Here is a 27,106-nt window from a genome sequence, read left to right on the forward strand (position 1 = left end):
TGCTACCTCATCAAATATATACTTAAATTATTGAAGCTTTGTATTCTTTGTTATTTATGCATTTTTCCTTCTGTTTTTAGAATCATCTCAGGAATACATCTGGTTATGTGCTGGGTTTTCAATGAGGTTTTTTCCCCTCTCTTGATATTTTTCTAATTTCAGCTTTTAGTGTATTTCCAATTCACTTTTTTGCCCCTCCCCATCCAGGACTGACTTAGCTTTCTTGCAGTTGGGTATTCAAAGTTTGCCATCCTGGGTTCTGCTTGAGTAACCTCTTGGGATGGCTCCAGGGGAGCTTCCTTTTCCCTTTCCTTTAGGCTTAATGTCACTCACAAAGGCAGCCCTCTGGATTCCTCAGGACTCTTTTTCTACTTCCTAACGAGTGATCAAAAATCAGGAGTGTTGGGACAACCACTGCAGGTAGGGTAAATTTCTGTTTAGAACCAGGTGTCGATTAAAAAAGCCAGTTTGGTTTCAGTCAATCTAATTTCTGCCCATGTGCCATTACTGATGAGGATAAGTAAGTATGATCAGAGACACAGTACAGTGGGCTTGGCCTCTGAGAACTTGCTCATATTTCTGTCACAGGCACAGAGAAACTGGTAAGAAAAGGTACTGAATCAGTATCAAATTTATCTAATGCCAATTAAAAACCCATTGTATATATAATACAAGTTCCAAGGTGTTTAAATTAAAAAAAGAAATTTAAAGTACCACTCCCCCCGATACTGCACTTTATCATTAAATCCACAAATACAAAAAAAAGCATAAAGCAAATTATTACAGTTCAACACAAATACCTAAAAGATGTGTCCAGATGTTGCCCGTCTCTGTGTGTATTCTGAAGATGCTCTTGAAACAGGCCCGGAAAGAAGGCATAGGGGGCCTGTGCCCATGCAAAAGGAAATCGTTGTCTTTTAGCCAATCCGGTAGTACATCATGGGGAATAACCCTCCATCGACCTTCCCATACCTGTAAGTAAAATACTTGTTAAACAGGTTCTGAATTAATCTATCAATCAGGAAATACCAGATCTAAAAGTAAGACTCTCATAAAAAAAGAACATATTTAGTGCCTACCAAGTGCCAGGCACTATGCTAAGCATTTTACAATTTTCTCATTTGATCCTCACAACAACCCTAAGAGACACTATTTCCCCCAGATTACAGATGAGGCAAATTGAATGTCACACAAGTATTTGAGGCCAGATTTGAAATCAGGTTTTCCTAACTCCAAGCTTGAAGCTCTATGAACTAGCTCTATTTCTCTTTCTCTAAGATGAACTCTGGATATTCAAATTGTCAAGGAATGCTGTCTAGGGAAAGAGTAATCAAACTCCATATAATATGGTCTAAGACACTGAATATATTCTTGCTTGCAGAAAAAAATAGTACCAAACTGCAACTTTGAAGATACTTCATAGTTGATTTCAAAAATCAAATCACTTCCAGGTATGAAGCTAAGCTCTCACATCAGTTGGTGAAGGAGAGAAATCCAAGAAACTCCAGTACAAAAACTGAAACCGCAGTATTCATACTAAAAATGGAAGGTGAACTGCTTTTCCTTATCACATGGACCTGTGTGCCTCCTTCCTATTGACTCCATTTTTACACCATATTTTATCTTCGAATTCAGCTTTCTCCTGTGCTTCAACTATAAAAGCTCTCTCTACCTGCTCTATTAACTGAGAAGGTTCACATGAGTATTGTCAGTGTCATTTTTCTATGCAGGAATACATGCAGTTCATCCTCATTAAGTCCCTCATATTTCCCCCTTCTCCTCCAATCCCCATGCTTCACCTGAGTCCTGTATCTGAAGATCAAACCTTCTGTTCAGCTCTGGCTATTCCAAAAGGAACACTGGAAATTCCCCTGGTTCATTGAAAGTCCATCTTTTTCCCTGGAAGAGGACATTCAGCCTTGCTGGGTAGTTCATTCTTGGCTGCATTCTAAGCTCTTTTGCCTTCCGGTATATTGTATTCCAAGCCCTTCAAGCTTCCAATGTAGCTGCTGCTAAGTCCTATGTGATCCTGACTGCAGCTCCACGATATTTGAACTGGGTCCTTCTGGCTGCTTGTAATATTTTCTCTTTGACTTGGGAGTTCTGGAACTTGGCTATAATATTCCTAGGGGTTGGTTTTTTGGGATCTCTTTCTCTGGGGGATCGGTGGATTCTCTCCATTTCTATTTTGTCCTCTGCTTCTAGAATATCAGGGCAATTTTCCTGTAGTAATTCTTTGAAAATGATGTCAAGGCTCTTTTCCTGATCATGACTTTCAGGTATTCCAATAATTTTTAAATTATCTTTCCTAAGTCTGTTTTCCATATCAGTTGTTTTTTCGATTGAGATATTTCATATTTTCTCCTAATTTTTCATTTTTTTTGGTTTTGAAGTATTGATTCCTGATTTCTGGTAAATTCATCAATCTCCCTGAATTCTATTCTTTGTCTGAAGGATTTGTTCTCCTCAGAGAGTTTTCTTATCTCTTTTTCCATCTGGCCAATTTTGTTTTTTAAAGCATTCTTCTCCTCAACTTTTTGAACTGTTTTATCCACTTGACCTAAGCTGGTTTTTAAAAGCATGCTATTTTCTTCAGCATTTTTTTGGATTTCCTTGACTAAGCTGCTGACTTCATTTTCATGTTTTTCCTGCATCTCTCTCCTTTCTCTTCCCAGTTTTTCTTCCAACTCCCTCGTTTGATTTTCAAAGTCTTTTTTGAGCTCTGTCATAGCCTGAGCCCAATTTCTGTTTCTCTTGGAGTCTTTAGATGCAGGAGCTTGTGCTTCCTCATCTTCAGACTGAGTATTTTGATCCTTCTTGGGCTCATTTGCAAATTATTTCTCAATAGTCTTCCTTTTGTTTCTCTGCTTGCTCATTTTCCCAGCCTGGGCCTGGTTTGGGGTGCTTCCTGAGCTTTTGGGATACTCCCACAAGGGTCTCAGTGTGTGAGGCTCTGTCCTCCTTCCTGGTCTGTGAATGACCATAAGCACCCCCCTCTGCCACAGGGCTGAGGTGGGGGGGGCCCTGCTGTTCTATGGGGAGGCCTAGACTGCGATCAGGATCTGAATGTGGTCAGAGCCCCAGAGTCCTGTTCCAGGGGCAGAGGACTGAGCTCAGTTTCTCTTCACTCCCCTCCCTCAGCTCAATGGGCTCATGCCCTGGGGGCTCCTGCTTACTGGCTCCGCCTGCTTCTGTTTCTGGGTCAGGGCTGCAGAAAGACTGAGCCGCTCCCTGTGTGCCCCGAGGGCTGGGCTCCATGTGCTCGCTCTGGCAGAGGTCCCCTGCTGTTCCCCCACTTTGTGCCTGGTGCTCCCCGGGGTGCAGCTCAGGAGATCCCCCCCGCTGCTGTGAGCTGAGACTCCCAGCGCCCTGGGGCTGCCTCCAGGAGGCTGAAGTTCTTTCGCTCTGGCAGGCCACCCCTCTGGCAGGCCACCCCTCCAACCCCGGGGAGCAGAGCCTTTCTGCTCTTTTCAAGGTTACCTTGAGTAGGAGAACTGCCTCACTGGGTCCCTTTGTCGGTTCTGTCTCTCGAAAGTTTAGTTAGAGTCCTTAGCTGATGAGTTTTATCAGAGAGCTCCTAAGACTGGATCCCTTCTTGTTGCCATCTTGGCTCCGCCTCCCGCCTCCTTCCAACACTATCAAAACAGTCTCAAAAACATCACTGTCAGTCAGTGGTAAGCACTCACATACTCCAAATTTACATGGTATCTAGGAAAGTCACTCAGAAAGACTTTCAGATTATACAACTAGAAAGATGACAGATAACTCATTCCTCTTAACTTATTCACTATCTTCCAATCCTTCAAAAAAAAAAAAAGAATTATCCAGTTAAAGAACAACTGTGGAAAGGGGGGGACGGAGCCAAGATGGCCAGAAGCATACAGAAGCATAATGGCCTTCAGATGGACAAATAAGAATGAATTAGGCGTATGTGCATTGACTGGCGTCAATTAAAATGGCACACTGAAAGGCAGTGGTTTCAAAACAGAATTAGTTGTTATCCAGGGCATGAAAGAAGGAATATTCTTCATTCTCTGCCCTTGATTTCATTTTTTGTACATATTTCTTTTTCTTTTTTGCAAGGCAATGAGGTTGAGTGACTTACTCAAGGTCATACAGCTAGGTAATTATGAAGTGTCTAGGCCAGATTTAAACTCAGCTCCTTCTGACTCCAGAGCAGGTACTCTGAGGGACCACTGAGCAGGTACCACCGAGCCAAACTAGCTGTCCCTTTATATATACCTCATATATATCTAAGCTGATTTGTGATGATATAAATCCATATCTTCAGGAAATTCATATTCTTTTTGTTACTCATTAATAATTTCCTTTTGCTTCCTTAGAATTTCATTCTTGAAAAAGTTCTCATTCCTCTTGAGCTAACTTCTCCTATAGAATTTTAATGCATGACATCTTGTCTATCCTACTTCTGAATTCTCTTCCAAAAATCTAGAGTTCAAGTCAGTCTATATCTTGCATTTATCTTCTCTATCATCAACTCTTTGTCAATGTTTAGTCAATTTTTTGTGTGTCTTATTGCTATAACAGTACTATTCCGTTCAGTGTACAATTGTCATTTGAAATGTATTCCACGGGGCGGCTAGGTGGCGCAGTGGATAAAGCACCGGCCCTAGAGTCAGGAGTATCTGGGTTCAAATCTGTTCTCATATCGACACTTCATAATTACCTAGCTGTGTGGCCTTGGACAAGCCACTTAACCCTATTGCCTTGCAAAAACCTAAAAAAAAAATGTATTCCCTAATCATTTCTAGATTTAGAATTAAAAAGCTAAAGTGATCTCAGAGATCATCTACTATAACTTCATCAAGTTATATAAAAGACCCAGCCAGGTGAAATGCTTTATAGAAGACCATTCAATTTATGAGATAAATATGACTAGAATCCAGGGTTGCTTTTAGCCTTATGTTCTTGCAGAATAATATATTATTGCTTCTTAACTAGAACTTAGTTTAGAGCAAATAAATGTTCTATTTACACTCTTCCCATTACCTAATAAGAATTTTACTTATTGTTCTTGGGCAAGTTTAAAAAAAAGTAAGAAGACTTTCATCTATAGTGCCCCTAGTGACCTATACATTCTTGGTCCCCAAAAACTAGACATCAATTATATATTCAGTAACCCCTAACATGCTTCTTGAAAAAGAAACACTTTTCATGTGTTATTTGTTTCAGGAAGAATCACTAAGAAAGAATGTACCATTTTGCATACCCTTTGCCCAGTGACAACACAGATTCAAACTTGCAGAAATATATTTAGAAAATCCTCTAAAATTCTTTTCTCAGGGTTCTACCTAAATAATGAAGAGTTGACAGAAATCTTTATGTGCTTAAAAAAAAATAGTCCTAGGTACTCTTTTTTTAAAATTAGATTTTCAGCCCCATATTCTCTCCCTCCCAACTTCCCTTCCCTAGACACCAAGAAGACAAAAAACCCAAACCTGTTACAAACTACATGGGAAAAGTGAAATAAATTCCTACATTTACTGGGGGTCTTTTAAAAAGTCTATTACCTCTCTTATCACAGGGTTGATAATATATTTCATTATGAATTGCAGTTGGTCATTGTGGTGATTAGAGTTTCTAAGTATTTCAAAGAAACTTTATACAGTACAGTTGCTAACAGTATAAATTTTCTCCTAATTCTATTCACTTATCTCTTGTATCTTTCCAGGTTCTCTAAAACCATTTTATAATAAATAGCATTCCATAACACTCATATTCTTGATTTAGTCATTCCACAATTAATAGGCACCCCTTATGTTAGATTATCTATAAACTATATCTCCCAGGGCTTTTTATTTACATTAATATGAACAAGATGGCTTCAAAACTACTAGTTTCCATATTTCCGCTAAATAACTTCCCTTTCAATAAGATCATATTTTGGGGTTATATTTAATTATGAAGAAATAGTCTCCATAAGAAACTCTGATGAAGAATCAAAACAACAAAAAAGGAAATAGAAAGCTTTGGAGCTAAGAATTTTGAAGAAAATGATAATTAGGTTAGTTTGAAAGTGAAGGCTTCTGCTAAACTGAACTGAATACACAAGTTGGGAATAAAAGTAGATGGAAAATTCTATTGAAACAATAGCAGCAGTTATAGAAAAAACATAAAAACTGCTTCCATATCCAAGTCTCTGCCAGAATAGATTTTAAAGAGGCTCCTGTTGGATATCTTAAAGCTTTTTAATTTCAGACAACATTAATCATCCCAAACTGTTTAATCTTATTTCATCTGTATATTGAGTAGGACATATGAACATATAATGGAAAGATTTACTTCCAAGTCAAAACAACTTATGACTCAGACTTTAAATAAAGGTGCTGGAAGCAAATGCTATACTCCGAACAGATTTTCCTAAACTATAAAAGCCAAAGATTGCCACTGAGGTAAATATAAAAGTTGAAATATTTATTCATTCTTGATTTAAAATATCAAAAAAAAATCACAAATAGCAATAAACTTCAATCTTACCTTACATACAAATTCCTCCATTCTTTCCATGGCATGGTGAGCTTGTAAGAGGGGGGACATGCCCATAAACCCCTCATCTTCCTGAGATGATCCATTATTGTACTCATGCTCCTCAGACTTCTGCAAAGCAATCAGAAAAATGCCCCACATGATTTATTCAGTCAATGATAGAGACTGGAAATAAAAGAATAAATATTCTTTTTTATTTAGTTTGCCATACAATAGGCACTTGTCCTTAGAATTGTTCTAATGGAAAACTCCTAGAGAGTATGTTAAGAAATAACAGTAATGGGGGCAGCTAGGTGGCTTTAGTGGATAAAGCACTGACCCTGGAGTCAGGAGTATCTGGGTTCAAATCTGGTCTCAGACACTTAATAATTACCTAGATGTGTGGCCTTGGGCAAGCCACTTAACCCCTTTTGCCTTACAAAAAAAAAAAACCTAAAAAAAAAAGAAAGAACAGTAATGGACACAATAAGTTCAGTCATTCCCCAACCTATAAGCTTTCCCTCAATTTCCAATTCTTTGCTTCCACAAAACAGCTACTATCAATATTTTTGTACATCTGGGTTATTTTCCTTTTCCTTTGATGTCTTTGGGTTAAAGACCTAGGAGTGATACTGCAAAGGATATACATAGTTTCATAGCTTTCTGGGAATAGGTCCCAATCATGTACCTATTTTTACACATCACCTCCAGCATCTGTCATTTTTCTTTTCTGTCATCTTTGCCAATCTAATAGGTAGAATCTTAGAGTTCTTTTAATATGCACTTCTCTAATCCATAGAGATTTAAAGTGTTTTTTGAAATGACTATTAATAGCTTTGACTTCTGAAAATTGCCTGTTTACATGTTTTAACCATTTATCAACTGCTCTGTCAAATGAAACGCATAATTTTATAGCCCTTCAAGCAGTTTACAAAAGAAATTGAAGGTCAAACAGAATACTTTGTATATGATTCTGGAGATGAGTCACTTGAGTTAATAGTCAGATGTGCTTCAGGAAATCATTTTGGCAGCTGAATAGAGAATAGATTGGAGTGGGGAGACTTGAGGCAGGCAGCCCCACTAAATACTACAGTCGTGAGATGATGAGAGATTGCAGCAGAGTGATAGCTGTGTCAGAGGAGAGAAGGGGGAATATGTAAGAGACACTGTGAAGGAGACATTAACATGCCTTGACAATAGGTTGGATACCCAGGGTGAGAGATAGTGAGGAGTCAAGGATAACTCCTAGGTTTGGCAGTCTGAAGGGCTAGAACAATAGTGGCACCTTCAATAGAGATGTTTAGAAGGCAGGAGGTTTTAGGGGAAAAGGCAATGAGTTCAATTTTGGACATACTGAGTCTAAAACGTCTACTAGACATATGTGTGTAAGGCAGTTGGGAAGACTGTAGAGACCAGCAGAGAGATCTGGACTAGATAGGTAGATTTGAAAACTATTAGCATAGAGAAGGTAATTATATAGGAACTGATGAGATCACCAAGTGAAATAGTGATTACCAAAGATGGACTAATGCAGAATGAAGTGAGTAAAACCAGGAGAACAACTCATAGAACTATATAGTATTGTAAAGTAGGGCTGTCCAACATTACTTTTAAAAGTTTTTATTAAAACAATAGACAATGTATTTGTTTGCCGTTTTAGTGAGAGCTCTACAGTAGGTTGACTTCATTTACTAAAGTATTTAGTAAACCCACTGGGAGTCACATAAAATGCAGCCCTTTTGGACAGACCTGTTGTAAAGGAAAGACAAAAATAAAACTGGAAAACTTCATGTAGAAGCTTTTCTGGGAAGGTTTCTGGGAAGAATAAAAGTAAAGGAGAGAGAAGGTGCGGCTAGGTGGCGCAGTGGATAAAGCATCGACCCTAGAGTCAGGAGTACCTGGGTTCAAATTTGGTCTCAGACACTAATTATCTAGCTGTGTGGCCTTGGGGAAGCCACTTAACCCCATTGCCTAGAAAAACCTAAAAAACAAACAAAAAAAAAGTAAAGGAGAAAGCAAGCTCTATGAGATGGGGCCTAAAACTAGCAGGAATGGAGACCTGACTTCCGTAGCGAGAGGACAGAACCAGTACCACAGTGCATTGTTGCAGTATACAGGAAAACTGGAACAGGGAGCACAAGCACTCCCTAGGATTTTTAAGAGGCCTGAGGTCAACACCCCAAAAATCCACAATAGAGACCCAGTTGGAGGCAAATCTAAGATAATACCTTAAAATTATAACAATAAAAAGGGAATCTGGGACTGCTAGGTAGTGTAAAGGATGAAGTGTTGAACCTGACAGCAGGAAGACTCTTCTTCAAGTTCAAATCTGGCCTCAGACACTCACTAACTGGGTGACCCTGAGCAAGTCACTTAATCCTGTTGGCCTTCTTTTCCCCATCTGTAAAATGAGCTGGAGAAGGAAATGGTAAACTTCAGGATCTTTGCCAAGAAAATTTCAAATCCGTAATAACCAAAACAACTAACCAAATAAAAAGATCTGGGAACCATTCCACAAGAGACAGGAAACCCAGAAATGAGTTCCCTTAGTATCTCATCAGCTCCCATGGATTTAATTACCATCTCTAGGTTGACAATTCTCAAATCTACCTATCTAGCTCAAACTATCAACCTGCAGTCTCATATCTCTCTATCCTACATATTTGATGCTTAATGAAAATAGAAAAAAGTATCATGCAACCAATCTAAATGGGTTCACTACACATTTATATTACACAACCTCAAGTGGGTCTTCATTGCTGCCAAGCAATTATGTGGTACCTCTTTTATCAACTTAATATCCTACTCTCTATGATGGCTCTTCTAAACCTTTCATCTACTTCACATCTCCCACAACTTGCCACTTCTACTACTCTCTCAGCTGAGACCCTTGCCTCCTATTTTACTGATAAGATCTGAGGTCATTCATCATAAGTTACTTCTTCCCTTTTCATTTCATATCACTCAGATGCCTTCTGCCACTACCTCCTCCTTCACCCTTGTGACAGTAGTACTAAATTCCTCTACTTGCACAAGCAATCCTATTCTATCTTGGCTCCTTCAACAGATTATTCCCTCTGTCATCTCCACTCTCTCACTTCTCAGTAGTCTGACATGATGATAATCCTTTATATCATTTAACACTACCAATCACTTCCTCTTGGATATTTTCTCCTCTCTAGTTTTTCATAACCCTACTCTCTCCATTCTTCTACTTATTTGACCAGTCCTCAGTCTCCTTTGCTGGTTCTTTCAACCATGACAAGCCCAGTAGCCATGGGTATTCCTCAAGACTGTGTTGTTCTTCTCCCCCCTTCTCTATTTACTGCCTTTTCTTATTAAGAAACTCATCAGCTCCCATGGGTTCACTTATTTCTGCAGATGATTCCCAGATCTCCATGTGCAGACTTAAGTCTCTCTCCTATCACTAAATGCCTTTTGGGCAAATTAGATTATAAGACTCGGCAGCATCTCAAACTCACCAGAGCAGGCCAAAACAGAACTCATTATCCTTCTCCAAAATTATCTTCTTTTCAGTTAAAGTCAAACATATCAGTCATTCAGTTCCTTAAAAAGTCAGTGTCATCCCAGGAAGGACTACGATCAATGTTGGAAGGATGTGGGAAATTTGGGACACTAATGCATTGCTGGTGGAGCTGTGAACTCATCCAACCTTTCTGGAGAGCAGTCTGGAACTACACCCAAAGGGCAACAAAAAATGTGCATACCCTGTGATCCAGCAGTACCACTACTGGGTCTATACTCTGAAGAGATAATGAAAAAGGGTAAAAACATCACGTGTACAAAAATATTCATAGCAGCCCTGTTTGTTTGTGGCAAAGAATTGGAAATGTAGTAAATGTCTTTCAATCAGGGAATGGCTTAACAATCTGTGGTATATGTATGTCATGGAACACTATTGTTCTATTAGAAATCGGGAGGGGTGAAAATTCAGGGAAGCCTGGAAAGATCTGCATGAACTGATGCTGAGTGAGATGAGCAGAACCAGAAGAACATTGTATACCCTAACAGCAACATGTGGGTGATGATCAACCTTGATAGACTTGCTCATATCATCAGTGTACAATTTGGGGGTATCTATGATAGAAAATACCATCTGTAACCAGAGAAAGAATTGTCGAGTTTGAACAAAGACCAAAGACTTACCTTTAATTAAAAAAAAAACCCTGTTATTTTATTATGTAATTTTGCTATCTCTTATGCTTTATTTTTCTTCCTTATAGATATGATTTCTCTCTCATTACATTCAACTTGGATCAATGTATAGCATGGAAACAATGTAAAGACTAACAGACTACCTACTGTGGGGGTGGGGGGTGAGGGGAGGGAAGCAAGAATAGGGGGAAAATTGTAAAACACAAAATAAATAAAATCTTTCTTAAAAAAAAATGACCAAGATGGCCAGGTAGTAAAAAGTAAAGGATGAAATTTGAAGTTAATTTGTGGGGCTTGAAGAGAATGGGAAAAGATGTGGAACATCTGCTGTGGGAAACTTGGAAAGGAAATTAATAAAAAGCACATAAGAACCCAGCTAAACTGATCTATCATAAATTTGGAGTAGGTTCAAGTAATGCAATTTTGTGACTTCAACCAAGAAGACTTCTCCAATGAGATTTAATACATGGAATGGAGAGAATGAATGGTTAAGTTAACATGAATTGAAGATTAGCAGATCAGGAACAGAGTAAAATAAGGAAATAAGGGACTCTAGGGCAGTGTTTGATGAAACATTAAAGAAGTTGACAGCAGATTTAGAAAGTGGAGATAAATAAAGTCAGAATGGGGAATCAGTGAATCAGGTCTTATTTTGTCAGATATCCCATAACTTCTGGTCAAGGGAATTGATGATTCAAAGGTTTAGTATAAAATGGTTTTAAGAGATTTACACATGAAATACTAAGCCTAAAGGGAGAATATAGCACAACAGACAACACTTTGCAACTGCCTGATAAATGTTTGCTGAATGGAATTTTATTACACACTAGAAATCAAGTCAGATTTAAGTGACAGAATCCTTCAAGTAATGTAGTTAGTTAACAACTGACTTTCAGGGCAGCCAAGTGGCACAGTGGATATAGCACCAGCCCTGGAATCAGGAGTACCTGAAGTTCAAATCCAGGCCTCAGACAATTAATTAATTGCCTAGCTGTGTGACCTTGGGCAAGTCACTTAACCCCACTGCCTTAAAAAACAAAAACAACTGACTTTCACTTATGATTCTATGATAGGATGATCATTAGCCACCCACAATAGCAAAGGCTACAGAGTACAATTTAATGGGGGAATACACTGGCCTATAAATTTAGAGACCAGAGCTGTTCTAACATGTGCTGTACAAATTAGCTACTTTGTTTGTTTTCTCACCAGAGAAATGAAGCATAGCTAATGTACAGGCATATTTTGTAGGCACATAATAAATGTTTAAGAGAGGCGAACTCATTGACCTCTGAGCTCTCTTCCATTTCTCTATATCCTGTCATCTATATTTAGGTTACAGTGGCACGGAAATATAAATACTTATAAAAATGTTTCCAAATGGCAAAAAATTTTCTCTGCCAGTTGACATAACTTCATTAAGAGTAAAAGAATGGACTTCCAGCCAAGATGGCAGAGAGAAGACAGGCACAGTTCTAAAGTCTCCTGATCTCTTCCCCATCTATCACATGAAACAAACCTCTTAAAAGAAATCCGACCCACAAAATTCAGAAAGAAAAGCTAGAAGAAAGAACATCTGCCTCAGGATTTGTCTCCCTCAGCAGCCTTGGCTGAGTGCTGGTGGGTGGGTCTGGGCTGGGGGGGGGGGGGGGGGGGGATCGGCCCCGGATTGGTCAGATTGGCAGTCTGGGGGCCCGAGAGCCCGACCTGCTGGATCAGCGGTGGGGCTGGACGAGGGGAGCTTGAGTCCGCGGGGAAGCGGGGGGCACTGGTGTTGGTACTGTCCCCCTGGAGCTTGGGGAGGGGGCTGTGGGGAGAGGTCTGGTACAGGAGGGCTGTGGACGACATCTCTGGGCTGGCTCCTCCAGTCTGAAAAACTCTCAGTCCATGCTTCCATTGCACAGCCACCTCCTCCAAAACAAACAATTGCAAACTACTTCTGCCTCAGGCCCAGGTGTGTGAGCAAAAGAACCAGCCCAGCTGAGGAATGACCTCAGGCCAGGGTAAAGCCCACCACTGATAGAAGGCAAAAGAATTCAATAGCTCCAATTCCTTTCCTCAAGCAAAGGGAGAAGGTCTCGAAACCCAGGTCACAGATACTCCAGAGGAAAGCAACCAGCACCTCCTACTGGCCAGCCAGAGAAACTGTACTCAGTAAAGCCTTTGGCGATCCCAAGCCCAGGGGAACCAGGCCCCCCCCAACTCAAGGTCTTAGCATAAAGAAGGGTCAGCGGAAAGTTGGATCCATAGAAAAATTCCTGGAAGGGAAAGACCCCAACTCAGAGAGACCTGGAACCTCTGAGGAGAATACAATCTGGTCTCCAGCACAGAAAGACTTCCTTGAAGAAATAAGTTAGGAGCTTAAAAATTTGGGAGAGACAATACCTTGCAACAAGAAAACAAAACCTTAGAAAGTACAAAAGGAAAATAAATCTCTCAGATCCTCAAATAAGCAAATGCAAAAAGAAATTAACTCTCAAAAACCTCAATTGGTCAAATGGAAAGCTCTTTCAACAGTAGAATTGACCAACTGGAAAAGGAGTTGCAAAAGGTTAATGAAGAAAACTCCTCCCCCCAAAAAAGAATGTAGTCTACAGAAACTAATGACTCCATGAAACAGCAAGAGTCAGTTAAACAAAATAAAAAAATAGAAAAAATAGAAGCAAATGTAAAATACCTCATCAACAAAACCACTGACCTCAAGAATAGATTGAGGAGGGGCAACCTGAAAATTATAGGACTTCCTGAAAACATTGAAGACAAAAAAAGCCTGGACTTATATTACAGGATCTAGTGATGGAAAACTGCCCTGATATCATGGAATCAGAGGGCAAAGTAGTTATTGAAAGAGTACATCGATCCCCCACCAGAAAAAGATCCTAAAATGAAAACACCAAGGAATGTTGTGGCCAAATTCCAGAACTATCAAATAAAAGAGAAAATCCTGCAAGCAGCCAGAAAGAAACAATTTAAGTATCAAGGAGCCACAATAAGGATCACGCAGGACCTGGATGCATCAAAATTAAGGGATCAAAGGGCCTGGAACAAGATATTTCGAAGAGCAAGAGAGCTTGGAATGCAGGCAAGAATCTACTTTTGCACAAAGCTGAGCCTTCACTTCCAGGGGAAAAGATGGACATTTAATGAACTGGAAGAATACCAAATACTCCTGATGAAAAGACCAAAGCTAAACAGAAAATTTGGACATCAAACGGGAGGTTCAAGAGATACATGAAAAGGTTAAAAAAAAGGGGGGCAGTAAAAGGGAGAAAAAATGCGATCCAGTAAGTTGAAACTGGCTATATCCCAGCATGGAGGTGGGGGGAAGAGACTCTCATAAATCCTGAGAAATGTAACTCTAACAGAGAGAATATCCCTAGCCAGAAATGATGGGACATCCATGACCGATCCATGAGACTGCTATCTAATGGGATGTAAGTGGCTTTAACCCCCCTTGGGAGAAAGACTCTAATAACTCTCAGGAATTTTGACTCTATTCAATAAAATATACTGAACTAGAAGGGACAGACACTCAGAATTTTCTATGAATTAGATAGAATGATCTAAAAAAATTCACTACCTCCCTAAAAAGGGGGACAGGAAAGAGACAGGAGGAGGGAGGGGACTGAATGGGACAAATTTCATTACACTAAGAGGGACAAAAAACCTATGGTAATAGAGGGGAAGAAGAGAGCAGAGGAGAAACACCTGAATCTTCTTCTCATCAGACTTGGCTTAAAGTCAATCTACACATACTCTGTTAAATTATAAAACATCTAACCTTTCAAGTATTAAAAGGGGAAAAGGGGAGTGGGGGAAATAAGGGAAAATAACAAAAGGAAAGGAAGGGAAAAAGGTAAAAAGGGAAAGGGGAAAGAAAGGGGAGGGTGTGATATAGGAGTGCAGACATACTGAAGGGGGTGGTATTCAGAAACAAAATACTGGGGAATATGGATAAAAGGGGGGAAGGGGGGGAAATACAAAAAGAGGGAAGATAGTACAGAGGGCATGGCAATAAAGAATTAGTAATCATAACCTTGAATGTGAATGGGATGAACTCTCCCTTAAAACAAAAGCAAATAGCGAGTGGATTAAAAACCAGAATATGACAATATGCTGCTAACAAGAAATTCATCTGAAGCAGAGAGATACATATAGAGTAAAGGTAAAAGGTTGGAGCAAAATATATTTTGCTTCAGCTGAAGTAAAAAAAAAGCAGGGGTAGCAATCCTTATCTCAGACAAAGCAGCAGCAAAAATAGACAGTGTTAAAAGAGATAAGGAAGGAAACTTTATTCTCCTAAAAGGTACCATAGACACTAAAGTCATTTCAATATTGAATATATATGCACCCAGGGGGACAGCACCCAAATTCTTAGAGGAGAAGCTGAAAGAACTACAGGAAGATATAGACCGCAAAACTCTACTAGTGGGAGACCTCAACCTCCAGCTATCAGATCTAGATAAATCGAATCATAAAACAAACAAGAAAGAAATTAGGGAGGTAAATAGATTGTTAGAAAAATTAGATATGGTAGACATATGGAGGAAACTGAATGGGGATAGAAAGGAATATACCTTTTTCTCTGCAGTACATGGAACTTATACAAAAATTGACCATGTACTAGGACATAAAAACCTAATGATCAACTGCAGGAAGACAGAAATAGTGAATACATCTTTCTCAGATTACAATGCAATAAAAGTCATATGCAACACTGGGCCAAGGAGATATAGACCCAGAACTAATTGGAAACTGAATAACCTCATTTTAAAAAAATGAGTGGACCAAAAAACAAATTATAGAAAGAATTAACCAATTTATCCTAGATAATGATAATAATGAAACAACATACCAAAAACTATGGCATTCATTCAAAGTGACTCTCAGAGGATCTATTATAGCTCTAAATGCTTATATGAATAAATTGGAGAAAGAGGAAATCAATGAACTAAACATGCAACTAAAAAAATTAGAGAAAGAACAAATCAAAAATCCCCAATCAAATACCAAATTAGAAATTCTAAAAATTAAAGGAGAAATTAATAAAATTGAAAGCAAAAAAACCAATAAAATTGATAAACCTCTGGTCAATTTGATTTAAAAAAAGAAGAAAACCAAATTGTTAGTATTATAAATGGAAAAAGGTGAACTCACCACCAATGAGGAGGAAATTAAAGTAATAATTTGAAATTATTTTGCCCAACTCTATGCCAATAAATTTGATAATCTAAGTGAAATGGATGAATATTTACAAAAATATAAGTTGCCCAGGTTAAATGAAGAAGAGATTAAATACCTAAACAACCCTATCTCAGAAAAAGAAATTCAACAAGCCATTAGTGAACTCCCTAAAAAAAAATCTCCAGGGCCTGATGGATTCACAAGTGAATTCTACCAAACATTTAGGGAACAAATGGTTCCAATACTATATAAACTCTGGAAAAATAGGGAAAGATGGAACTCTGCCTAACTCTTTCTATGAAACCAATATGGTACTGTTACCTAAACCAGTTAAAACAGAGAAAGAAAATTATAGACCTATTTCCCTGATGAATATAGATGCAAAAATCCTAAATAAAATCTTAGCAAAACGACTACAATAAGTCATCACTAGGATAATACATTACGGTCAAGTAGGATTTATTCCAGGAATGCAGGGTTGTTTCAATATTAGGAAAACTGATAGTATACTCAATTATATCAACAACAAACCTATCAGAAATCATATGATCATGTCAATAGATGCTGAAAAGGCTTTTGACAAAATACAGCATCCATTCCAAATAAAAACACTAGAGAGTGTAGGAATAAATGGACTGTTCCTTAAAATAATGAGCAGTGTCTATCTGAAACCATCAACAAGCATTATATTCAATGGGGAGAGGCTAGAGGCATTCCCAATAAGATCAGGGGTGAAACAAGGGTGCCCATTATCACCACTACTATTCAATATTGTATTAGAACTATTAGCATCAGCAATCAGAGAAGAAAAAGAAATTGAAGGAATTAGAACTGGGAAGGAAGAGACAAAACTCTCACTCTTTGCAGATGATATGATGGTCTACCTAGAGAATCCCAAGAAATCATCAAAAAAACTACTGGAAACAATTAGCAATTTTAGCAAAGTTGCAGGTTATAAAATAAACCCTCATAAATCCTCAACTTTTCTATATATGTCTAGCAAGAAACAGCAGGAAGAGCTAGAAAGAGAAATCCCATTCAAAGTAACCTCAGACAGTGTAAAATATTTGGGAGTCCATTTGCCAAGACAGACTCAGAATCTTTTTGAAAACAATTATAAAACACTTCTCACACAAATTAAATCAGATTTAAATAACTGAGCAAATATCAACTGCTCATAGATAGGGAGAGCTAATATAATAAAAATGACAATTCTACCAAAACTAAACTATCTGTTTAGTGCCCTACCAATCAAAATTCCAAAAAATTACTTCAATGAGTTAGAAAAAATTCTAAGTAAATTCATATGGAGAAATAAAAAGTCAAGAATTGCCAGGAGCTTAATGAAAAAAAGTGCAAACAAAGGTGGCTTAGCACTACCCAATCTAAAATTATATTATAAAGCCTCAGTCATCAAAACTGTTTGGTATTGGCTAAGAAATAGTGTTAGACCAGTGGAATAGACTAGGTGTAAAAGCAGGAGACAATTATAGTAATCTGCTGTTTGATAAACCCAAAGAGTCTGGCCATTGGGATAAAAACTTCCTCTTTGATAAAAACTGCTGGGATAATTGGAAGTTAGTATGGAAGAAACTTAGATTAGACCAACACCTCACACCCTTTACCAAGATAAGATCCAAATGGTTACAGGACTTAGACATAAAAAACAATACTATAAGCAAATTAGAAGATCAAGGACTAGTCTACCTGTCAGATCTATGGAAAGGGGAACAGCTTATGACTAAGGAAGAGCTGGAGAACATCACCAAAAACCAATTAGATGATTTCGATTACATTAAATTAAAAAGCTTTTGCACAAATAAAACCAATGTAATAAAGATCAAAAGAAAATTGGGAAACAATCTTTACAACTAATGATTCTGACAAAGGACTCATTTCTAAAATATACAGAGAACTGAGTCATATTTTTAAAACAAAAAGCCATTCCCCAATTGACAAATGGTTAAAGGATATGCAAAGACAATTTACAAATGAGGAGATCAAAGCACACTATAGCCATATGAAAAAATGCTCTAAATCATTAATTATTAGAGAAATGCAAATTAAAGCTTCTCTGAGGTACCACCTCACACTTCTCAGATTGGCCAGTATGACCAGGAAGGATAATGATCATTGTTGGAAGGGATGTGGGAAATCTGGGGCACTATTACACTGTTGGTGGAGCTGTGAACTCATCCAACCCTTCTGGAGAGCTATTTGGAACTATGCCCAAAGGGCAACAAAATGTGCATACCCTTTCACCCAGCAATACTACTACTGGGTCTATACCCTGAAGAGATGAGGAAAAAGGGTAAAAATGTTACTTGTACAAAAATATTTATAGCAGCCCTGTTTGTGGTGGCAAAGAATTGGAAATCCAGTAAATGTCCTTCAATTGGGGAATGGCTTAGCAAACTGTGGTATATGTATGTCATGGAACACTATTGTTCTATTAGAAACCAGGAGGGACGGGATTTCAGGGAAACCTGGAGGGATTTGCATGAACTGATGCTGAGTGAGATGAGCAGAACCAGAAAAACACTGCAGCAACATGGGAATGATGTTCAACCTTGAAGGACTTGCTCATTCCATCAGTGCAACAATTGGGAACAATTTTGGGCTGTCTGCAAAGTAGAGTACCATCTGTATCCAGATAAGGAGCTGTGGAGTTTGAACAAAGTACAAGGACTATTCCCTTTAATTTAGAAAAAAAAAACCAGATATCTTATTGTCTGATCTTGTTACCTCTGAGAATTCTGTTCTCTTTAAAGATATGATTTCTCTCTCATCACGCCCAATTTGGATCAAGGTACAACATGGAAACAAAGTAAAGACTAACAGAGTGCTATCTGTGGGGTGGGGGGAGGGAAGCAAGATTGGGGGAAAATTGTAAAACTCAAATAATATCTTTAATAAAAAGTAAATTAAAAAAAAATAGGGCCTTCACAATCACATGAGGCACCTAAAAGTATAGACAATCCAAAAAAAAAAAAGAGTAAAAGAATGGCATATTTCCTTAATCTTCTTCTCCTAACAGATCATAGTCTATCTGAACAATTTTCAGGATTTCAAGAAAACAAAGAAAATATATCAAGTATTTGAAATTATATTCTTTACCAATCTTTACCATGCAGAATAATATGGCTAAAGGCAACTTGTCAAGTACAAAGCATTTGTTAAATAAATAGTTATACTCACATCCATCTTCTTTCCAAAGTTTCTCACAACTATTTCCATATTTATGTGGCCATTCTTCTAAAGGGACCTTAACTTAGACATTGACTTATATACCAAAATAGAAGGAAATACAGGGCTATATATCTGTTATTCTTCCTCCAAGGAGGATTAACTTCCAGGTTTTATTTTGTCACACTATTTAAGGACAGTTAAGATATCCCATAACTAGGGGCGGCTAAGTGGCCTAGTGGATAAAGTACCGGCCTTGGAGTCAGAAGTACCTGGGTTCAAATCCGGTCTCAGACACTTAATAATTACCTAGCTGTGTGGCCTTGGGCAAGCCACTTAACCCCGTTTGCCTTGCAAAAACCTAAAAAAAAAAACCAAAAAAACAAAAAAGATATCCCATAACTGCTGGTCAAGGGAATAGTGCCTGCTATGGAATCAGAAGAATTCAAATTCTGGAATTACTGATAACTACCTTTGTAAATCTGAACAAGTCACTTCACTTTCCAGAATCTCAGATTTTTTAATAATTGTAAAATAAGGAGGCTGTATTAGATAACTTCTAAGGTCCCTCCCAGCTCTAAAAGTATGATTTTTCTGTCCACTGCTCACATTAAACAGACATACATCCCTCTAATATGTTCTACTAAAGTGTTATCAAGAACATGATTGGGACTTCAGCTTAGGCTTCCCTGGCTGGTTATTATAGTCTAAAATAACATTAAAGTTTTAAAGAAAAAGAAGTCTTTAAAATTCAAACCAACAAGATGCTAAGAAGTATAAAATCCATTCTATGATCAATGGCAACAGTCCATAGTAAATGGACAGTCACTTGGTGTCTTACATTTTTAGTGTATACTTTGTTTTTATAGTATCAGAGTTTCTGAGCACACAAACAAAATGAAACAGATAATCTACAAAATTAACTTCCTCCTACTATTCTCGCATTTACAACTCTGTTTTGCTCTATTTGTAGCTTTTTAAAAACTGTTCTTTCCCTTTGGCAGACAAAAGTAAATCTGAAGAAGCAATTCCTTCTGTTTTCCAAATTGTACTGACACCAAGATATGCTGAGAAAAGTTTGATAAGCTAGAATATTTCCCAAAAGGCCATATTTGTTCAAAAAGTCTATATGAGCGTTATAAATGAAACATGGGCAACAGAAGAAAGCTGGTTGCTGTGAAAAAATATTATTACAGTTAACAAGTTTTACAATTTACATTCTAATTTGTCCTAGCAAAAGATTCAAATTTCAACACAATGGATAACCATGTGATCACCATTTCCAAATTTTATAATGAAAATTGAAAAAATGTATTTAAAAAGAAAAACCTACAAAAGACATAATGTCTAAGCCAACTGACAAGATGCTAAACTGAAATCTTTCTACTCTGAAAAACTGACATTAATGGCTTCCTCTCAACAAACAAAGCTATGATCATTTTAAAAATGATTGTCTTCTAAGATCTCTAGTGCTATTTTAATTGTAACCCTTCTGTCACCTACTTACTTTTTTGAAATGGGAATAGGGATTGGATGCCACTAAAAGGGGTTCCTGGTCTTCTCCTCGATGGCTATCATTATGACCTTTTTCTGAAACATCAAATTGGTAACCTTTTCTGAGCCGTATAACTGGCTCCGGAGTACTGTTGCACCCCGATACGAGATCTGCTGTTTCGTTCATGAGATACCAAGGTCTTTTCTGCAAAGATGTTTCTCTTTCTGTTCCCTCTTCTGGGAAGATATTCTCTCAAAACAATCTTGTAGTCCTAAGGAAAAGAAAAATAAAATTTAGAATCAAAAAATCATTTCATGGAAAAAAAGAAAAAATTAAAAGAAGAATTTAAGAAAATTTAAAGTAAAACGGGAGTTTATCATAGTAGTACGACAAAGAAATCTTAAAATATTCTAGCGTAACTAAATCTTACAGCTATTTCCTATATACTTCTGTATTGTGGTATAGTAAAAAAAAAAAATACTGGATTTAGAGCCAGGAAACCTAGATTAGAATTCTAATTTTAACTAATCATTTGATACTACTAGTGACAACCTCCATAAATTTGTTTCTTCATATAAAAAAGGGGAAGGGGATAAATATACTTGTAAGAATTATTTTCAAGGCTGTTGTAGGCAAAGTACTTTGAAAATCGTAATACACTATAGAAAAAGAATTATTATTATGAATCACAAAATCCTTTAAGGATGTAATTCATAAATGAATCAAGCATTTATTGAGAATTACTATGTGCCAAGTACTCTGACAAATGCTGGAGATATAAATACAAAAACCAAAGATATTCCCTGCCCTCAAGATTACAGTCTAATGAAAGAGATAGCTTCCCCTTGTCTCTGAGGATAGAGTACTAAATTCCTTCCAAAGTTTTCCTTTATAGAAGGCAGAAATTGGACTACCAACTCATTCCACTTCCCTTCTACAGCTCTATGTAATTTTAACTCTAAACAACAAAATGACCCTGGGCAGGGTAAGGTCTGTTGTCTCCTTTCACTCACTAGCTTTCTAAGTTTCATTGTTCTTGTTATCTTTTCCCATTAGATAGTGAGCTCCTAGGAGGCAAGAATGGCTTTCTTTTTCCAATTTGTCCTAGCACTTAACATAGTCTACATAGTAGGTACTTAATATTTTATTGAATTGAATATTTAGAAAATAGTAGGCAAGGAGGGATGTAACATTAGGGAAGGGGACATAGGTAGGCAAGAGGTTACAGAAAAAAGATAAATATAGTAAAAGAACCAGAGGGAGGAAAATGCCCATTTTTGGATGAATGGTGATACAGCAATTATAACTTTCAAAGGAGTGTCCTTTCCCAATTAATGGGGAATGGCTGAACAAGTTATGGTATAATTTGTGACAAAAATACTATCATGCTAGTGATGGCACTATTGTAATCTAAGAAATGATGAAAAGGATACTTCCATAAAACTAGGATTTACATGAACTGATGCAACATGAAGTGAGAAGAACCAGGAGAAAATTGTACACAGTAATAGCAATGCTGTACAATGATAAATTGTGGATGATTTAGCTATTCTCAGCAAAACAATAATTAAAACAATTCTGAAGGATTCATGATGAAAAATGCTATCCATCTCCAGAGAAAGAACCAATAGAGTCACAGTTTTATTACCTTGTAGCTCAAATATAAATCTTTTCTTTGACGTTTAAAGTTCTTCAAACCTGGTACTTTCCCACTTTAACCGTTGCCTTACAACCTACTCTTGCCCTTATACTATACAAGCTAGCCATATCAGCCTACTTTACTGTTCATCACAGCCAACACTCCATTCACCTTCTTTGTGTCTTTTTTGCTGGCTGTTCTCCATCCCTAGAATATTCTCCTAATCTGAGGCCCATTCCAATATCCCCCCATCACTCTAAGGATTCCTTCTATCTATTCTCTATTTACAATCTACGATCTGACTTATTTAAGTTTTCTTACCCATGAGAACAGACTAAGCACCTTAAGGTTAGGGACTGTATTTTCTGTCTCTCTATATCCCCTAAGATTAGCATGGTAATTAACAGGGTAATCTCTTAATAAATGCATTTTGGTTGAATGATTACACAAATATAATGGAATATTAATGTGCTATAAATATAAACTATGAAAAAGCTGAATACAGACAAACATGGAAAAACCTAAAGAAACTGATGTAAAGTATGAAAACCAGGAAAACATTATAAATAATATCAACAATGATAAATATTAAATGGAAAGAATAACAAATGAACACTAAAATTATGACAAAGCTTTACTCTAATGAAGAGATATAAGGAGGCATTTTCCCGACACTGCTCTTCAGAAATAGGGGATACATAAAACTTTTTGATGTCCATTAGTTTTTGATGTTCATTCATTCATTAGTTCATTAGTTTTTGAGTCTTTGTTTTCCCTCCTTTTTTATTATTCATTATAATAAGAAATCGCTCAAGAAATTGGGTGGTATGAGAGAAATGTAAAGATATTTTAAAATTTTTTTTGAGACTACAGGGTTAAGTGGATTGCCCAAGGTCATACAGCAAAGCAATTATTAAGTGCCCGAGACCAAATTTGAACTCAAGTCCTCCTGACTCCAGCGCTGGGGCTCTATGTACTGCGTCGCCTAGCTGCTCCAAGATATTTTTTAAAATATATTTTGAAGGAAAAAATAAAGCCAGAATGATTGGTAATAAACAAAAATGTTAAGAATCTTGTCTCCTACAGATTGTCCTATTCTATAAAAAGGTTCTAGAGCAATACTAATGCAAACAAACCATTTGAACATGTGGTACTAAAGAAAACAAAGATGAGAAAAACAGCTAGATCAGCCCAAGTGTACACATGAGATTCAAGCAAGAGAGAACAATTTTGAGGCCACCAGGCACCATTATTTCATGATATCTTAAAGAACAAAAAATATCAGAATTTATAAAGAGCATTACTGTGGAAAAAAGAATAATAGATACTGATATATAGATATAGCTATATGAATATCTCTTGTTTATTCAGTTGTGTCAGGCTCTTTCTGACTCCTTGAACCATACTGTCATGTATTTTTTTTTTTTGGCAAAGATACTAGAGTGGTTTGCTAGTTCCTTTCTAGTGGATTGAGGCAAACAAAGATTAATTATCCAGGGTCACAATGTTATTAAGTTTCTGAGTCTGGATTTGAATTCAAGTCTTCCTTGAAAGAAAGATGAAAGGGGAAGTAAGGAAGAAATACATGGGGTTGGTGAAGGAGTGGGAGGTGGAGGGAGGAGATGTTCTTTAAGAAAATAAAAGGAAAAACATAAAACAAAGAACAAGCTTGAAAAATAAAGAAGTCCATGTGAGAGATATACTATAGAAGATTCATATGTTCTTTTTCCAGATGACGTACTGATTACATCAAAGATCAGTACAATGCAATGTTTCCTAAAACACGTAAAAAATCTAATCTAACAATTTGAACAGGCAAAAAGGAGATAAAAATAATTCACTGTCCTATAACTAACTGACATATTCTTTCCTAGTTGTGTGAATTTAGGGAAGTCACTTTTATCTCCTAAAAACTACAAATGAGTTGAGACGCTAGATGAGTGGAGAGTTTCTACTCTAAATAAGAGGTATCATACTCGCTGAAACTATAAGAATCAAATGACTCAATTATTTTTAGATATACATTGTTTTGGATCAGGTGTTTTTAAGTTTTTTAATGCTTTAGCATGGTATAAGAGAGATTAAATACTGGTGTCTTACAGTATTAAATACTGGTTAGTATCTGCATAAATTTTTATTCCAAATGCATGTAGAATTAAAAGCACCCATATTTATATATTTGTTGATCAGAGCCCCTAAGTTTTTCAATAGTGCTGTTCTTCTGGTTCTGTTAATTTCACTTTGCCTCCGATCATACAAGTTTTCTGAAAACATCCCTTTCTTCATTTTGTAGTTCATATGTAGTTCATCATATTCATATTTATACACCATAACAAGTCTACATATAAATTACATATAAATCAAGGAAGTTTATTATCCCTTTTTTACAGCCAAGGAAACCTCAAGACCACTCTACATCACAGTAGCTGAGTTATAAATAATTAGAACTGCATCCCAAAGCCTATTATGAATCTTGAACAGAAAATGGGAGTCTTCATTCAATTCAAATTATTTTATTATATAATATATGAAAATCCATAGTTTACTGTAAATGCAACTATTCCTTTCTGAATTCCCTATATGAATGTTAAGAAAAAGAAAGTATCAGCAGTACAGATCAAATATGAACAACAATATATGAAGGCCCAATCATAAGGTTTCATTAAAGGTTTTCCAGAAAAGTTTATTATCATACTACACAGGAAGTTCTTCATATAATGAAATATTCATGTTTGTCGAATTAAGTTCACAGTAAGAAAATTTTAAAAAAGAAAATCAAGAAAATACACAGGAATACAAATCATTTTCCATATGATCTGCAAAAATCTATCATATTTAATAAGTCTCTGCATAAATTTTTATTCCAAATGCATGTAGAATTAAAAGCAACAGTATCTAATCTCTCTTATACCATGCTAAAGCATTAAAAACTTCAAAACAAAAACAAATTCTTAGTGGGATGTGTTGCACTAATAAATCACAAAAGAGTCAAGAATCACTACATAAATGAAAGCTTAATCTAGATAATCTGGTTGTCAAAAGGAGGAAAAAAGAAACTGCCACTTGGAGAGGGGTGATCAGTGTCATATGAACATTTTGTTTTTTAGTTTAGCAAGTAAGTTCTTGAATGGAAATTCTCATACAATGCTTAGTTATGTTGAAGGGAATCTGAATTATTAAAAATCTGTCAATAGAGCATAAGGTCTTACCAGTACTAACCAAGCTAGAAAAACTTTCAGTATAGACTGAAAACAAAACAAAACAAAACCAGACTGTCTTTTTTTTTTTTTACATTGAGGACCAGTCACATTAAATTTAGAAAAATTCACCACAAGGCTGGCTAACCTTAGAAGGTTGAATATTTTAGCCAAAGCAGTTTAACTCCAAAGTTTCTGAGGAATATCTAACCTGATAAAATTACAGATACCTGAAAAATTTAGGTAACAATTATAAATATGCAATGCAAAGCCAAAAAGTTTCCAATTATTTTAAAAACAAAGCTTAAATCAAAATCTAAAATTGTGAAATTCCGAAAGCATTAAATGTTCTCAATGAACTAACAGAACAAAAACAGCATCTTTTTATTTTATCGCTCAATAAATAAATTAAACTAAAATAAATTAGTTTGATAACTCAAGTATGGAGATGAGATAAAGAAATGAACTGAACAATTAAATCCATTGCCTTGCAAAAACCAGTAAAAAAAGTAAAGCTGCTTGAGGAAAAAGTATTCTATCTCAGGTATATGAAACAATGTGAATAGCTTGTTCATGGATTGAAGCGTTGCATATTATTTCATACATCAAGGTTTCAGATCTAAAAATTCAATGGTAGACCTCAATGTGAAGACCTCAGAACACAGAGGAAGAGCCAAAAATCTGGCACAGTACTTTTGAAAATGACTTTAATTGTATAAATGCTACTTATGTTGTTTAACTGAGTATGAGCTGGCAAAAGTAAAATCTGATGATAGAAGTCAATCCTGAAGATCCAAATGGGAAAATGAGAGTCAATTATTTCATTTAATTTAAATATTTCTTTCCTGTTAATTTAGTTCTGTTTATTTTTAACTTATTCAGTTATATACTTGAACTATAAGGTGTCTTATAAATCATCTAGTCTAACCTCCTCATTTAACCAATGAGAAAATTAACATATACAGAAGGTAAATGACTTATTCAAGGTCACTCAACCTAGCATCAGAAGATAACTCATCTCCCTATCCAGTTGTGAATATGGAGACAAACCACTAACTACTTCTAATCTAGGCTTAGGTTTTTGTGGTACAAAGTATAAAAAGTATAAAAAGTTGACCTCAGAGTAAATAAAAGAATTTGAGATGAAAAGTATCTCAGAGTATTCCATTCCAAGGTTAGAAAAATTTGGGATCAAGTCTAACAAGGCTCTGTCAACCTACACAAATCATAACTTTTCAATATTGCAGGCAACTCTGAAAAATAAAATTTAACAGTGAGGCTGGAAAAAGTAATATCCAGAACTGCTGTATATGAACTTGGTATTCAAGAAATTTGATTTTCCTAAGGATTTCTGAACTCTGGAAGGAAAAGTTAATTTAATTTAATTTAAATTGTGTGTGTGTGTGTGTGTGTGTGTGTGTGTGAGAGAGAGAGAGAGAGAGAGAGAGAGAGAGGTTACAGTGATACTGGTCTATAGGATCACTGATTTAGAACTAGAAGGGACCTTAAAGAACATTAAATCCAAACCAATCATTTTACAGATTAAGAAAGTAAAGAAGTTTTTTTAACTTGTCCAACATTATAGCAACAGTAAGTTTGAAACATGCATTGATTCCAAAATCCAGTGCTCTCTTCATCTTGTCTAATGTATAAGCCAAAGAATTTGGGCTCTTACAGAACAAGAGAAGTATATTTTCTTTATGTTTTATATACTTCTTTAAGAATACTTACTCTAGCAAAATC

General features: G+C 36.5%; 1 protein-coding gene across 4 annotated transcripts in view; it reads right to left on the reverse strand.

The window, feature by feature from the left end:
• ADIPOR2 (adiponectin receptor 2) overlaps positions 1 to 27,106 on the reverse strand; it is a 77,176-nt gene that overhangs the window by 23,870 nt on the left and 26,200 nt on the right. For all 4 annotated transcript variants that reach the window (XM_074194993.1, XM_074194994.1, XM_074194991.1 and 1 more), the window contains 3 exons: positions 20,540 to 20,798; positions 6,499 to 6,618; positions 801 to 972 (listed from right to left, as the gene is read on the reverse strand). In XM_074194993.1, the coding sequence (XP_074051094.1) occupies positions 801 to 972; positions 6,499 to 6,618; positions 20,540 to 20,713 (466 nt within the window). In that variant the 5' untranslated portion in view covers positions 20,714 to 20,798. The remainder of the gene's footprint in view (positions 1 to 800; positions 973 to 6,498; positions 6,619 to 20,539; positions 20,799 to 27,106) is intronic.

Source organism: Macrotis lagotis, chromosome 7, assembly GCF_037893015.1.
Source record: "Macrotis lagotis isolate mMagLag1 chromosome 7, bilby.v1.9.chrom.fasta, whole genome shotgun sequence".
Classification (NCBI taxonomy): domain Eukaryota; kingdom Metazoa; phylum Chordata; class Mammalia; order Peramelemorphia; family Peramelidae; genus Macrotis; species Macrotis lagotis.